Below are 16,319 nucleotides of genomic sequence, written 5' to 3' on the forward strand. Positions count from 1 at the left end.
CTAAATGTGTTTATCTTTCAGCTGCCACAAGGCTAGCTCTTTCCCATTGTTTCATTTACCACAATTTGTGGGGATGGGGGGGAATTGCCATGGCTAAACAAGCCATGCTCTACAAATCCCAAATGCTATGTTTCCTTAACCAATGAAAAACAAGCGTATTTTGTCTTACTGAACAGTCCAAAATTGTAATCGTAATGTTTAACGTTGTGCTGAAAAGTGGATAGGGTGCATTGGAAATCAAAATAGGGTAAACATTAACTGGAAAAAAAATGATTATCACACTAGTGCAACTAGGCTCTGTTCAGACAATAAGCTAAATGCTAAACCTTGACAGACAAAACACAATGTGTGAGTATGTGTAACTTTTGCATTCAAGTATATAGTATTATGGCTTAACATGACGGTTAGGTTAATGTGTTATATCGTTAGAGAATAGATAGTTGCCCACCAGTGACATGCGGTGTGGTTTATGGCTGGTGAGGCAGCAATTTTTTTAGACTTGTGGACTTCAACTCCCAGAATTCCAGAGCCAGGCATGCTCAGTTCCGATTTAATCTAATCAGACTTTATGATCACTCGAGCAGAGTTAAGCAAGGGTTAAAAGCCAAAAAATTCCTGACATAGATGAGGCACGTCATTATCTTGCCTCCTCCTGTAGAGGGTGCTTTTTTAGAGGCTTTTTTAAACAGTTAAGCACTAAGCAGAGTCATCCATGGTGACTCTGGCAGCAACTAGCTCAGCCTGATCTCAGCTCTTGCCTTTTTCCTTTTACATTTTTTTTCTTTTCATGAGGACAGTGGTGAGGCTCTGCTTCCCCTGCCTCCCCTGCCTGCATGTCCCTGTTGTCCACAATATGTAGCACCATATACTACATATCTTCTGTATGCATGTATTAAGCCATTCCTTTCAGGGCCAACTCATTAAGCAAGAGTAGAAAAGGATAAGAAATAGTAAGCCTAGAAATTAAAGAACTGAGATAGGATATTTTTTTTAAAAAAAAGTATGGCTGAAACAAGTTTACCCAAACACCATTCACTCTCCTTGTTTACCACTTTCTCTCCTTACAAACCATTCTTTCTTTTGTCATATCCACACACTGCTTTATACATTCACTTTGGTACTTCAAAATGTCTCATCTCTCTTTTCCAGGATCCCATAATCACAATTTCCTTAACCTTGGTGTCAACTCATTTCTTGTTCTTCCTTCATATATCTGTTTTGTTGTTCACTCCTCATTCTGCCTAGATGGTCAAACCATCTAATTGCATTTCCCTCCAAACCTAGGAATGATCTCTTAAGATCTCACTTGATCCCCAGATTTAAAATACACCAAGGACACAGCTACAATATTAGGACTGCAGAAATATTACCAACCAATAGATGGCAGCAAAGATTTAATGTTTCCTCTCTGCCTTTCTGGTCCTCTCCTGGTGTATCCAGAGTTTGCACTTCGATATGGTTGTCCTAAATAAAAATGGTAAGCAAAACGAAGCCAAACGAAAATAAAAAAATATTCTTTCATACACAGACAAAAATTAATTTATGAATAGGCTGCAGTTTGCATGGCCATAACTAATGAGATATATGAAGCAGGTCTCTGTTATTTTTGTTGCAACAAGTTAACACAATTCTGCTGGAAATAAGTTAAAACAAGAGTAGCCACCAGAGGGTAGTAGCAAGCTGAAAGCTATCCTAGAACTTCAGCTACTAAGCTGAAATGTACATAGTTGGAAAATAGTATCTCAGGATGCAACGTGCACATTCTCTCTCTCTTCCTGATATGCACACCTTCTGTTACTCCGATCCTTTGCTCGTGGCATCCTCAGTTTGCTTCCCATCCTGAATTATTATACAGGTCAGTGAACATCTCGTTGATTTATATGTCGATCAGCTTGTTAGCCAAGTACTAAGGAAAAGGCAATCTATTTCAAAGTGTGGTGAAGATTTTGAGTCAGCTTTTGCAGGAGAATATTTCTTCTTTTGGCATTTTGCTCTCAAAAGAATAAATTTCTGAAACATGATCCAGAAACAGCATTATTTCAAAAAAAAACAGAGAAGGAAAGAGGGAGAAGGACCATAAGCTAAAAGCAAGATTTTTGCTAGCACTCTGCTTTTTAAGCTATTGGAGCATTTTTATTAGGAGTTTTGCCTGAGCAGAAAGGGAATCTCAATTAAAACAGTAGGGCTTACCTTTGAGTAAAAGAACTTCAGCCTTTAATGCAAGTATATTTACTTAGAATTTAATTTTATTGAGCTGAGGGAGTGTATCAACTATGCATTCTTGGTAAGGGTTAAGCTTCAAAAATGCTAATTCTTAATAGACACACCATTCCAGTCACTCTTTTATATTTTATAGGACTTATATTCAGGAAAGAAATCCATGTCATTTATCAAGGGGAAAAACATATTACCTTTCAGTGATAGCTCACATGTGTAATTAACATTTTTGTAGGTTCTTTCAATCACCTTCTTCCTGGAATTCTCCGCTAAGGTTGAAATCCTATTTTATAAAATAAGCCAAAAGTTACATACATTTCATACATTCATATGACCCCAATGTTTTGAACGTTGCATGATTATCTGATATCAGTTCCCCTTGCCTAGGTAAACAAAAGATGTCTAAACAAACCTAGAAAAGAGATGCTTACATCTACAGTGTATTGTTAGAGAATTTTAGATGGTCAACTTCAGTGGACTTAAAAAGGACAGTAAGATGACAATGTGTTATATTTCATTAACGACTGACAAAGGGGACCATTCAATTCAGCAGCCTTCCCATTCATTCTGTGGTGTAGATGTTTGGCTGCAGATCCTATGGTGACTAACCCACAAATTATTCTGAATCTTAATTTCCAGAATTCCCCAGCTACCATACTTGGAATTCTGGGAGTTGAAGTCCACACAGCTTAAAGTTGCCAAGATTGAAAAATACTACTTTTTTAAAAAAATTGGAAAGTCATAAGAACATTTCTGAATGCAGAAGGAATAATAAAACTGTAGTATATTGATTTATTTTAGATATGATGTTTAATTTAAATATCCTAAATCCTACAGTTTGGAAAGAAAACTCCAGCAAATCATTCAAAGAAAAAATATTACAATCTTCAATCTGAAATACTTGGCCAGCCTTAAGCAGCTGCTGTCAAACAAAATGAGATGTCCATAGGTTTGTCACCATTATCTCTATATTTCCTAGAGTCTGAGCAGATGGAGGAAACACATGAATTTCATAAAGAAAGAAATGCAGTATAATTTTACCTTATTGTTCCGTACCCAGCTCCTATGTCTAATTGCATTCCTTTATGTCGATTTCCTATCACTGAAACAAACAGACTTGAACAGGAACAAAAAACTGATTTTAGAAAAAAAGAACTTGATGGCTCTGGCAAAGTTCTTCAAACATTTGTGCTTGGATGTAACAAAATTAACAAAAATCAAAAGCAGAGCTGAGAACCAACCATTATAGAGCACTTAGCATCCCCTTTCAACACTTTAATTGGATGTTCATGCGAATAGAAGCTGTGTTTATTTATCTCCTTTTCTTTCTTGACCTCCTTAGCTGGGGTCTGTCATATATGAAAGAGCACAATTTAACTCATAGGGATTTTGCAAACAAATTGATCTAGTTTGCCCAAAATGCTAAATGAGGTTGACTTGATTGATTTTGATCTAGCTTCCATGTAAAGTCAGCAGTTGATTCCACTAGCCAAGATTAAACAAACAACAGCCTGGGGTTTGGTCACTGTTTGGATTTCTAATGCTCTGAAATGCTCATGAAACTCTAAAGTAGGTGTGTCAAACTGGCGGCCCATGGACCAGATGCGTCACGCACAGGCCACGCCCACCACAACTCCATGAATGGGGAAAACGTTATGAAACATCACATGATGCCATGAGTTTGACACCCGTCCTCTAAGGAGATCCTGGATCAGTAGCTCAGTGAGCCGCAGAATCTCTCTGAATCGGCGCCATCTGCTACAGAATTTCAGATGGATTTGTGACTAGGGTTAGTAAAAGCTCAGGGTGGAGTATATTTTGTACTTCATAACTAAAAATTGGCAATATTCTCGCTTTCCATATGTGCCAGATATTACACAGGCAAAAAAAAAAAGCTCTTAGTTTTATGGTTCATTTGTTAACAACAAATATTGGGAAAGTTGGAGATAGTATCTTAAATAAATTTTTTTTGTATGTATGTGTGTGTGCATGGAGAGAGAGAGTCAGAGAGAGAGAGATAAAGAGAGAGACAGACAGACAGACAGACAGACAGACAGACAGACAGACAGACAGACAGACAGAAGTGGGGGGGAGAGAATCCCTGCAAATTTTACTCCACTAGTCTTTTCCGACTATAGGAGACAGTGCTCATCTCTGTTTCAAGGCCATTGAGCCTGTTCTGTTTGAGACATTTTCATGGTCATGTGGCCAGCACTCTTACCTTCCCACCAAACTGGTGCCTATTTATCTACTTGCATTTGCATGCTTTGAAACTGCTAGGTTGGCAGGAGTGTGGCAAGGACTGGAGCTCACCCCATTGTGTGGCACTTGGGTCTTGAATCTGGACTGCTGGCTTTCCAGCCAACAAACTCAGCATCATAACAAATGAGCCACCACGTCACCTGTATTTATTTGTATCCTGCCTTCATTATTTTTTGCAAATGACTCAAGGCTGTGAACATATCCAACACACCTTCCTAACCTATTTTCCTTTCTCCTATTTTTAGAAAAGCATGTTATTTATTTATTTATTTATTTATTGCTGAATATTTCATGCCACCAACATTTTGCCACACAGTTATGTAAGCTCTGATTAGTGCAGTTTGGGGCCCACCGTGTTGCTAACGTATTTTTCAGTTTGTCAGTCTTTAGGAAAAGCTGTTTACTGACTCCCTGTCATTCTATGCCTCTCTCTCCCTTTTCTTCTTCTTTTTAAATTGCTGTTTTCAGGCACCCCTGCAGCCAAATCCTTCCCTTGAAAAAGTAAACAAGGAGGTTGTGATCTTGAGATGAAAGAGTAAAGTTACGGAGGAGCTACAGAAGCAACTCAGAGGAAAATGGGGAAGGCATCAAAAGGCAAAGAAGCCTAATAAGCTGGAAAGGACTCAAACTCATGGCCTTTGAAAGCAATTCCTCTCAATCCTACGGTGCCGGCTTCAAACACAAGTCCTTCAAAAGATGGCCCATGAATATGGAAGTGCATCAGGACAGAAGGAACTTTCTGAAATATAGATAACTGAACCAAGCTAAACCCAGTATTTAATATATATATCTTGTTTATCCTATCTGACTGGTGTAAAACAATGCTAAAGCTACTCCACCATCCAAGTTGAGCATGACTTTGGGTGGCTTTTAAGACACATCTATATAATATTCTGGGCAACAGTAGAAAAGTGGACTGCTGTTACCTTCTCCTGGAATATTTTTCTTTCAACGTGCCAGTGTGGTCTACAGCCCATTCATATCTGAAGCAGAACCAATCCTGCTTAGCTTTTGATCCTCAAGAAGGTCAACTACTTGCTGAGACAATGTGAGGCGGAGTTCAAAGTAAAAAAAAAATTGTCTATTCTACTTATGGTTAAATCCTTCTGTTGTGGTTGACTCATGGAAGCCAGCAGCCATTGGAATACTGGCTTCTTTAATGGCAGCAGCTCTGGGGTAGCATTAAGGAACAGTTCCAATTTCAGCTCCCAGTTTACTGGTGTGCAGCTGATCCAGTCTTTCAAACCTCTGATCATCCCCTGCTACACCTTGGTGGTGCTTGTTGGCATCTTTGGCAACTATCTTCTTCTTTATGTCATCTGCAAGACCAAGAAAATGCACAACGTCACCAACTTCTTCATTGGGAACCTGGCCTTCTCAGATATGTTGATGTGCGCAACCTGCATCCCCTTTACCCTTGCATATGCTTTCAACCCCAAGGGGTGGATCTTTGGGAAGTTCCTGTGTTACTTTGTGTTCCTGATGCAACCCATGACCGTCTATGTCTCTGTTTTCACACTTACTGCCATTGCTGTGGACAGGTAAACAAATATTTCCTATTAACTAAGAGTCTAATGCAGGGTTTCTCAACCTTGGCAAGCTGGAAGATGTGTGGATGTCAACTCCTAAAATTTAGGAAGTTGAAGTTCACAGCTCTTCAAATTGCCAAGGTAGAGAAATACGGGTCTAAAGAGAGATTCGGTTCACACCCCTAACCCTAACCCTAACCTGTCATATTTGGCATGTTAATTATAGAATTAGATTCATTTGACCTGCTGTGCATTTCCCATATTTGGTTTGGCCAAGTGCGGAAACCATGTTTAGATAAGTTGTGCCTTAACACAATGTGCAAATTTAGATTTTGTGTTAAGAGGAAGCTCTGCAGCTCAATGGTGAAACACACGATTGACAGAACAGAAGACTTCTTATTCCATCATTGACCTTCCCTAGTTAAGTTGAAATGCAACTCATCTTGAGGGCATGTAGCTGGGATGTTTCCATTACCCTTAAGGATTGAAGCTCTCCAGGAAGTTGATCAAGAGTTCCTCACTCTTCCCAAATCTACTCTGCCTGCCAAGCATGTACTTTCCATTAGGTTTTGGTTCTTTCCTTAGGACGATATGATAGGTCAATGTTCTTTGTTATGTTCTATAAATGTCCTACTGTTTTCATTTTATTCCTGCTGGGAAGGAACTTGTTATAGTTGGAGATTAAACTTGTTCTTCCTTCTTGTATTTCCAGCAGAGATTTAAAAGGAGAGCATTTACTGGTTGATCATCATTATCCCATTGTTTGCTCTTTTCTAACTTGTGGCCAACTGCTTTGGTAAATAAGTTAATTTTTACACCTTTTCTCCTCCATGGGTGGGCTGAGAGAGTGAGATAGCTGTCTTCTCACTGCACCCTGTCCTTCAATTAATAATGTGGTATCTTATTATTTGCCACCAAAAAAAATTGGTGCCATGGTCACCAAATGCAGCTGTTGCCTTTGGAAAGCCAGACAAATGTAGAAACTGTTTGGAACTGGGAGTTTGTGATAGAACATTTCCATAGCAACATAGTCCTAGCAAAGGTTGGGGATGCAACTTGTACTCTGTACTTTCTGCCAATATATTGAACAGTATATCCAAGAGGAGATGGACACATTCCAAAAAGTAGATAAAACCAAGACCAAAAAATGGATGTTGATGGGACTAAATAAAAAATTAAAATATAACAATAATTGCATATCTGGAAGCCACAATTCTAGGGCAATCTTTGAAGCCTTCTGGAGAGTCTCTGTTTGGGCTTTTAGAGGGTTTGTGGTACTCTGGGCCAAGTTGCAAACAATATTTATTGAAAACAATGGGCCAGATTGTATAAGAGATCTAATGATATCCAGAGCCCCTCTAGTGAAAGAAAATAAGGACCAACTCCTCAACCTTTCCAGGCTAATGTGTTTGTAATGTCCATAACAGGACAAAATTAGATTACATCTGATTCTTGTCCATATATTCACCTGGATTTAATCCCAGTGCCAATTGTTGTTGTTAGCTGTGAAGTTGTGTCCTACCCATCGCATTCCCATGGACAATGTTCCTCCAGGCCTTCCTGTCCTCTACCATCCTCTGGAATCCACTTAAGCTCACACCGACCGCTTCGGTGACTCCATCCAGCTGCCTCATTCTCTGTTGTCCCATTCTTCTTTTGCCTCAATCATTCCCAGCATTAGGCTCTTCTCCAGTGAGTCCTTCCTTCTGATTAGGTGGTCACAGTATTTGAGTTTCATCTTCGGGATCTGGCCTTCTAAAGAGCACTTGATCTCCTCTAGGACTGACCAAGGGATTTGCCAGAGTCTCCTCCAACACCATAGTTCAAAGGCCTCAATTCTTTGGTGCTCAGCCTTTCTTACGGTCCAACCTTCACAGCCAATATGTGCAGCATATTCCACTCGTGTTGGCCTTCGTAAATGGTAGATGTGATGGCTCAGTGAAACAGTAGATGAGAGAGAAAAGGAACATCTTTCTCATGAACTAAACATCAAATCTGGGTGGGTGCATTGAGTAATCTCAGGCCAGGGATAATGAATGCCTCTCTACCATACAAGATCAGAGTTGACTCAAAACAAAGCAATGCTAATTACAGGTGTGATGTTGCTGGCATGTGGAAGCAATAGCAAGTTTCTGTTCTTTGGGGCCATACTTAATTTAAAATGATATATTAGGACTATCACAAACTGCAAGGGCTCAGATGCTAATGCAATGAAGTCTCCAGAGGGGATAGGAAAGGAATTTCAACCTTCCCTATGTTGAGTACTTTAAAAAACAAATAGTTTCATTAAGTATATCAAAGACCAATACAGGTAGTCCTCAACTTACGTTTCCTTTAGTGACCTTTTGAAGTTGCAGCAGCACTGAAAAAAGGGACGTATGACCATTTTTCACATTTATGACCATTGCAGCATCCCTATGATCCTGTGATTTACATTTGGCTGCTTGATAACTGACTCACATTTATAGCAATAGCAATAGCAGTTAGACTTATATACCGCTTCATAGGGCTTTCAGCCCTCTCTAAGCGGTTTACAGAGTCAGCATATTGCCCCCAACAACAATCCAGGTCCTCATTTTACCCACCTCGGAAGGATGGAAGGCTGAGTCAACCCTCATAGGGCTTTCAGCCCTCTCTAAGCGGTTTACAGAGTCAGCATATTGCCCCCAACAACAATCCGGGTCCTCATTTTACCCACCTCAGAAGGATGGAAGGCTGAGTCAACCCTGAGCCGGTGAGATTTGAACAGCCGAACTGCAGAACTGCAGTCAGCTGAAGTAGCCTGCAGTGCTGCATTTAACCACTGCGCCACCTCGGCTCAATGATGATTGCAGTGTCCCGGAGTCACACGATCCCCTTTTGCAACCTTATGGCCAGCAAAATCAATGGGGAAACCAGACCCATTTAACCCAAAGGTGCTTTTTAAGAGGCAACTGGACTTTCTGGGTTTTTCTTTGAAGATGTTTCATTTCTTATGGATAAGAAGCAAAACGGCTTCAAAGAAAAACCTGAAAGTCCAGTTTGCCTCTTAAAAAGCATTTTGGGACAACCATGACACCTTGATGACTGAGAACAGTGGTGGGATTCAGCCAGTTCGCACCTATTCGGGAGAACCGGTTGGTAACTTTCTAAGCAGTTCAGAGAACCGATTGTTGGAATAAATCTCCTTTTGTTTTTTCCCCACTTTACAGGGCTAATCCTGTAAGGAAGGCAGGAAGGAAACATTCTGGTATTGCTTCTAGCCTAATCTTTATTGCCCTGCTTACAGAAACTGCCTCTCCAGTTAACCCTTATTACATTGTAACAGCTAAGGCGAAGCGCCCATTGACGTGAGTGACGTTGAGTTGGCCACACCCACCCAGTCACAAGACCACCAAGCCACGCCCAACTAGCTGGTCATTAGGGCAGAGGACCGGTTGTTAAATTATTTGAATCCCACCACTGACTGAGAACCTCCCTAGACAGATTCCCTTAAAAACTGTGTTACTAATTTAACAACTGCAGTGATTCACTTAAGAAGTGTGGCAAAAAAAAGTCTTTGGCAGTTTCCTCCATAATCAAAGGTGGTGGTACAATCTGGAAGGCTTCAAAACTTCAGAGAAGAAGCTACCTTTTGTTATCTTAAGGTGCTTATATTATTTTTATTAGCTTTATCTCTTCCTTCAGAGAGCTCAAGGCTCTAGAAGAACTGCCCACATACTCCACTCCATGTTCATCAAAAGAATAAATTCTGTGGTTTGACAGCTCTTCATATGGAGAAGCTTCTTCAGTGGAGGCCCTACAGGGAATAAAGGAGAAAATGTTGCTATATTGTTCACTGCCCTTGAAGAAATTTCTCCATAACCAAATGAATGTTCTCCCAGTAGTTACAGAGGATTATCTTTTCCAGTGTCCCCTCCAATTTCAAGGAGAGTTTTTCCGTGGAGAACAGGATCATAATTCAATATCAGAATGCAGACAGTGATCATCCCTGGTTGATAGTTCCCATTCTCAAATTAGCTGTGAGTGCAGCACAGCTTTGCAGGGAAGAGAGGAACCGAACACAATTTATGAAAGTAATTCTTTGTTGCTTTTGAAATGGTAGGGTACTTCAGTGAATTGATCGTTTTTCAAAGTGGCAACTGATGACGTTGGTTAGTAGGATATACATAAATTTGGGCAAACCTGGATTTTTGGTGATGTGTTTCCTCTGATCAGTGACTATCTTGTAGAGAAGGAAGCAAATCTTCATTTAGCAAAGTCTCCTATGACGGAAACAGGCTTATATTACTCTGGCCTGTACAGATTTGAATCTTTTCCCCTTTATTTGGTATTGTCCAAAGACAACCTCAAAGTATACAATATCTGTTAAACTTTGCAGAGGCCATTAAGCAGGTTAAAGGTTCCCCTTGCACATATGTGCTAGTCATTCCCAACTCTAGGGGCTGATGCTCATCTCTGTTTCAAAGCCAAAGAGCCAGTACTGTCCGAAGACATCTCCATGGTCATGTGGCCGGCATGACTAAATGCCAAAGGTGCACGGAACGGTGTTATCTTCCCACCAAAGGTGGTTCCTATTTTTCTACTTGCATTTTTACATGCTTTCGAACTGCTGGGTTAGCAATAGCAATAGCAGTTAGACTTATATACCGCTTCATAGGGCTTTCAGCCCTCTCTAAGCAGTTTACAGAGTCAGCATATCGCCCCCACAATCTGGGTCCTCATTTCACCCACCTCGGAAGGATGGAAGGCCGAGTCAACCTTGAGCCGGTGAGATTAGAACCGCTGAACTGCAGATAACAGTCAGCTGAAGTGGACTGTAGTACTGCACCCTAACCATTGCGCCACCTCGGTTCTTAGTTGGCAGAAGCTGGGACAAGTAATGGGAGCTCACTCTGTTATGCAGCACTAGGGATTCGAACCGCTGAACTGCTGACCTTTCTGATCAACAAGCTCAGCGTCTTAGCCACTGAGCCCCTATTAAGCAGGTTAGAAACTGGCAATTGGCAGCAACTCTCATGCGAATATCAGCTTCTACTAACAGCTCAGCAGTGGGAAGTAGCCTTTGTCACAGAAAAATCAACCTTTAGAAAGATTTGGCATATATATTTTAAAGTGAGAGAAGAGCTTTGGTTTATTGGCAGGCTTTGAGAGAGGCCAGGAAGAACCTGCTGTGCGTGATATTAATTGACCACCTGAAAAGAAAGAAAAAAGCCTCTCTGATTCATTCTTCCCCAATATAAATTGTCCCCATTATTTTATTCTGTGATGAGGTTGCTGATGGGATAATTGCAATGGCCAAGGATCATTCAGGGATGTGTTTTACCTTAGGTCATTCTTCTCTTATTTAATCAAACCCAACAGCAATAAAACGTAAATTAAATCAAAGCAGGGAATGGGGGAAGAAAAGAATGCTGGGCTAAATCCACATCAGCACCCTGAAGGTTTTGCCGGATTCTGTGCTCCAGTCTGAAATTTCAATCTATTCAGAATAGAACTGGAAGGGGCCTTTGAAGTCTTCTAGTCCAACCCCCTGCCCAAGAAGGAGAACATTCCAGACAAGTGAATGTCCAGTCTCTTCTTAAAAACCTCCAGTGATGAAGTACCCACAACTTCTGATGGCAAGCGATTCCCCTGCTTAATTATTCTCACTGTCAAGAAATTCCTCCTTAGTTCTAGGTTGGATCTCTCCTTGATTAGTTTCCACCCTTTGCTTCTTGTTCTGCCTTCAAGTTGCTTTGGAGAATAGTTTGACTCCCTCTTCTTTGTGGCAGCCCCTCAAATATTGGAAGAGTGCTATCATGTCACCCCTAGTCCTTCTTTTCTCTAGATTAGCCAAACCCAAACCCATTTTTCATATGTTTTAGTCTCCAGGCCTTTAATAATCTTAATTGCTCTTTACACTTTTTCCAAAATCTCAACATCTTTTTTGTAATGAGGTGACCAAAACTGGATGCAATATTCCAGGTGTGTCCTTACTTAAAACTTTATAAAGTGGTACTTTCTGCAACTGATCATTATAGGTAGTCCTCGATTTACAACCATTCATTTAGCAACCATTTGAAGTTACAACAGCACTGAAAAAAAATAACATAAGGCCTGTCCTCGCACGTATGACTATTGCAACATTGCCACAGTTGTTATGCGAACAAAATTTGGTCACTTAGCAACTGTCATGTATTTAGGATGGTGGCCACGTCCTGTGGTCACATGATTGCTACTTATGATCTTCCCAGCTGGCTTCTGAAATCAGTCAGGAAAGCTGGATTTGTTTAATGACCATATGAGTCACTTAACAACCATGGCAAAAAAATCATAAAATGGAGCATGACAACCTTGCTTAACAATGGAAATTCTTGCCCCAATATTTGTGTCTGGCTCCTTATTGTTTCATGCAGATCTTTATTAACTGACAGCACTACCAAAGCTAAGCCAGAAAATATCTTTGGTCTGGGCCAAGCAGTGAAGCAAATATCAGAAGAAGAATTCAACTCCCCAAGAGAAAATGGTGCAGGGGACACTCTGGGTCAGCTAAATGTTACAATTTTATGCACACTTACACAGGAGTAAAAGCCCAGGATACTTTTCATGTAGTGTGCAATCTTACTCTTCCTTTGAAGAGCACACCTTAAATCAATAAATCATAACAACGGAAGGGAGTTGGAAATTATGTAGTCCACTTCTTCACAATGGAGATGATGCAAGGCCAGACATAGCTAGTTACCAGGAAGTTTGCGCCTCTGAATAACATCAATGATACTTGAATCACCATAGCTAAAATCCTGGACTTTGGTGACTTTCCCAGATAAAGTTGTAGGTCTGAGAGGCATTATCAAGATGAGCATCTATTAGTCCCATATTATAACCAAGGATTTGCCAATGGAAGCTATTTTGATATATTCCTGATCCTGGTGGTATTATTGAGATGGGTAAATATCATTCCCAAGCAGCAAATGCTACTCTAGAAATTAAGCCCACATACAGAACTGCCAGAGTACCAGCAGTAAAGCTTTGAATAATAACAAAGGTTTGCATTATGCTGAGCATAGAAACAGGAAACGCCAGCAATTTATTTTTGTGACGTGAGAAGACATTTGTGTTTAGACATGAACCTGAGGATGTGCGTGAGCATGCAGTGGTTAGCCACCAATCAATATTTGTATTCACCAAAGCTCTTAAGTGTTAAGCTAGGAGTAACAATGCATGCTGATTGGAAAGACAACCATGTATTACAGGGATAGTACACAGTGGTGAGTTGTTGCCGGTTTTGCTACCCCTTCACTTCGCACATACACAGAACAATTTACACTGAACTATCCATGTTGTGCCTTCTAAACAACATCCTGGGAACGGCAGCGGCGACCAGAGAACTGGTTTGGGGGTGTGGCCAGCCTGGGTCGCTGCCAGTTCTGTGACCCAGGCCAAAATACCACTGCCTGTTTGGCCAAACCAGGAGCAATTCACCTCTGGTAAGTACATCTAGGTTCACACCCAATTAAAAGTAAAAAGGTGCTGGGGAAGAACAATTGTTGTTCTCCTGGGTTCTACCTGCCCCGTGAATTGAGTTTGCTGTTTTATTGATTACTATATATACTAAGGTTATTGTTTCTTGAATATGCACTGGGCATCCAGGAAAGTTCCTATTATTATGTCCATAATATCAGTATTAATCCTAATGCCCATAATGATGGCAACAGTGATAATGATGATGTCCAGAAGAAACATGATTGCTTCTCATGCTGCATTTTCTTGCTTTAATTATTACTGACCTTGGAAGTTGTCCTCTCTGTTTTAATTTTTCTATTGCTTTAATACTTTAACACAATATGTATTTTTTTCTAAAAGATTTGATGGAACCCTATAAAGCTTTGGTTAGGGTATGATTGAGAAGCAGAAAGCATTCCGTAAAAGAGCAAGAGGAGAGGTCATACTCATTTCTCTTGCTCCCTGCTGGATGGATGAAAACTAATCAAGGAAAGAACTTTGAACAATGGGGGGGGGGAGGGGAGAGAGGAAAGTACCAATTTAGGACAAAGGAGAATTTTCCTGACAGTCAGAACAATTAATCAGTGGAACACCTTGGCTCCAGAAGTTGTGGGTATTCCAACATAGGAGGTTGGACAACCATTTGTCTGAAATGGTATAGGGTTTCCTGCTTCAGAAAAGGGTTGGAGTAGAAAACTTACAAGGTCCCTTCCAACTCTGTTATTCTGTAATTCTGTTATTCTGTTCTCCCAGATATTACACCACTCTGCATCTCCTGAGGAAACGTATCTCATTTACAACTTGTGTGTACGTCCTTGGTGGGATTTGGCTGCTCTCGTGTTCCCTGGTAGCTCCAGCTGTTGCCCACACCTACCACGTGGATTTCCAGAAGGAAGGTTTTGCCATTTGCGAGGAGTTCTGGATAGGAGAAGAGAGGGAGCACCTGGCCTATGCTTACAGCACCTTGATCATCACCTACATCCTGCCTCTTTCAGCTGTCTCTCTCTCCTACATCTGCATCACCATCAAGCTGAAGAACCGCGTCGTTCCGGGTCATCCAACACAAAGCCAGGCAGAGTTTGACCGCCTGAGAAGAAGGAAGGTCTTTCGCCTCCTGGTGTTGGTGGTGGCTGCTTTCGCTGTCTGCTGGCTCCCCATTCATCTCTTCAACATCATCCGTGACATCAACATCAACCTCATTAACAAAGAATACTTCCTTCTGTTGCAGCTGCTCTGCCACTGGTTTGCCATGAGCTCTTCCTGCTATAATCCTTTCCTTTATGCCTGGTTGCACGATCGCTTCCGAAGTGAGTTGAAAGAAATGTTCACCTTCAAGAAGAAGATAATCCCTGCCAATAATTGTGTTGCAGTCAGTGTTATGCTTTAGATATACGGTAGATTCTATTCCTGCATCAAGTAAGTAAGGCAAAGTCTGTTTTGAGTTAGTTCAACTGCTTATGACTTCACAAAGATGTTCATATAGTTTTCATATAGTAAAGGGCATATATGTACACGTAGGATAGATTATTGTTCTGTGCTTCAGATATTCGATGACTCCAAACCAGGAGTGGCTAATGGTCAGGTGTCAGGCTAAGCCCAAGGATAACAAGGAGCATTTCAGTCAAAAGTTCAGTTCTTTATTTGCTTAGAGTCAAGAGACAGAATCTTACCAGACTAAACCCTTACTATTTCCATCCTAAATGATACACCCTGAGAGATTCTAGGGCAGTGGTCCCCAACCTTTGTGGCTTGGCGGGCGGGGAGGGAGAGGAGTAGTGGGCCAAGTGAGTGGCGGGCCGATGCATACACAGACACATGCATGCAGCCCTTGCACAAAAGGTGTGCAAGTGCATAGCTTGACTTCTGTGAGTGGTGACCTGGCGTGCATGTGCATGAGTGCTCACAGCCCACCACTCATTGAAGTTGAGTTGCGCATATTCCAGCCAGTCACTTGCATGGCCCAATTCTGAATAGGTCACAACCTAGTAGAGGGCCATGGCCTGGGGTTTAGGAACCCCTGTTCTAGGGAGTCCAACTCTTTTCTTCTCTCTCCTAACCAGCTTCAGGTTATGCTGCCTCTTGTTTGGTCCCCCTTTCCCCTTTTATTATTAAAAATATTTCAATAAAAATTAGATTTAAGAGAATGAAGAAAGCCAGATCAACTGATTTAAAATGCCTTCTGAATTGACAAAAAGCAAAACGCCAAATTTAAATACTGGAAAATAGGTCACAACGAAACTATTTTTCTTTAAAAAAAAAACCAAATCTTTACCAAAAATTACATACTATAGCAAAGTGAGCTCATATGGAAGGGAAAACTTTTTTCTGCCATGCATATTGTATTACCTAAAATGAATGAAAAATAATGACTTTTCAAAAGCATCCTTTCCTCATGTACACACCTGCCCATTTTAATAAGCAGATTCATTAATTGACCCAAACACCAATGAATATCTACTTGGAAGCAAGAATTTATCAACAAATTTGTCTGGAACCGTGATGGCGAACCTATGACATACGTGCCACAGGTGGCACACAGAGCCATATTGGCGGGCACGCAAGCTCAGCTCCAGCACGCATGCGCATATAAGCCAGCTGATTTTCAGGCCTTTTGGGCCCACCAGAAGTCAGCAAACAGGCTGTTTTTGCCCTCCCCAGACTCCTAGAAAGGCTCTGGAGCCTGGGGAGAGTGAAAAATGGACCTTCCGGTCTGACCAGAAGTCAGCAAATGGGCTGTTTTCGGCCTCTGGAGGGCCTCCAGGGTGGGAGGCCTTTTTCGCCCTCCCCAGGCTCCTAGAAAGGCTCTGGAGCCTAAGGAGGGGGGAAAACGGGTCCACTGTGCCATCA

General features: G+C 41.2%; 1 protein-coding gene across 1 annotated transcript; it reads left to right on the top strand.

Moving 5' to 3' along the window:
• The first annotated feature begins 1,733 nt into the window (after positions 1–1,733).
• LOC106545307 (prolactin-releasing peptide receptor) lies at positions 1,734–16,037 on the top strand. The gene is made up of 3 exons (XM_014061819.2): positions 1,734–1,855; positions 4,948–6,020; positions 14,226–16,037. Exons 2-3 carry the CDS (start codon positions 5,602–5,604, stop codon positions 14,857–14,859), a joined length of 1,053 nt encoding a protein of 350 aa, XP_013917294.1. The 5' UTR covers positions 1,734–1,855; positions 4,948–5,601; the 3' UTR covers positions 14,860–16,037.
• Positions 16,038–16,319: the final 282 nt, after the last annotated feature.

This window comes from Thamnophis sirtalis, unplaced genomic scaffold (genome assembly GCF_051295495.1).
Source record: "Thamnophis sirtalis isolate CommonGarterSnake01/CBP01778 unplaced genomic scaffold, rThaSir2_p1.2 scaffold_2, whole genome shotgun sequence".
NCBI lineage: Eukaryota > Metazoa > Chordata > Lepidosauria > Squamata > Natricidae > Thamnophis > Thamnophis sirtalis.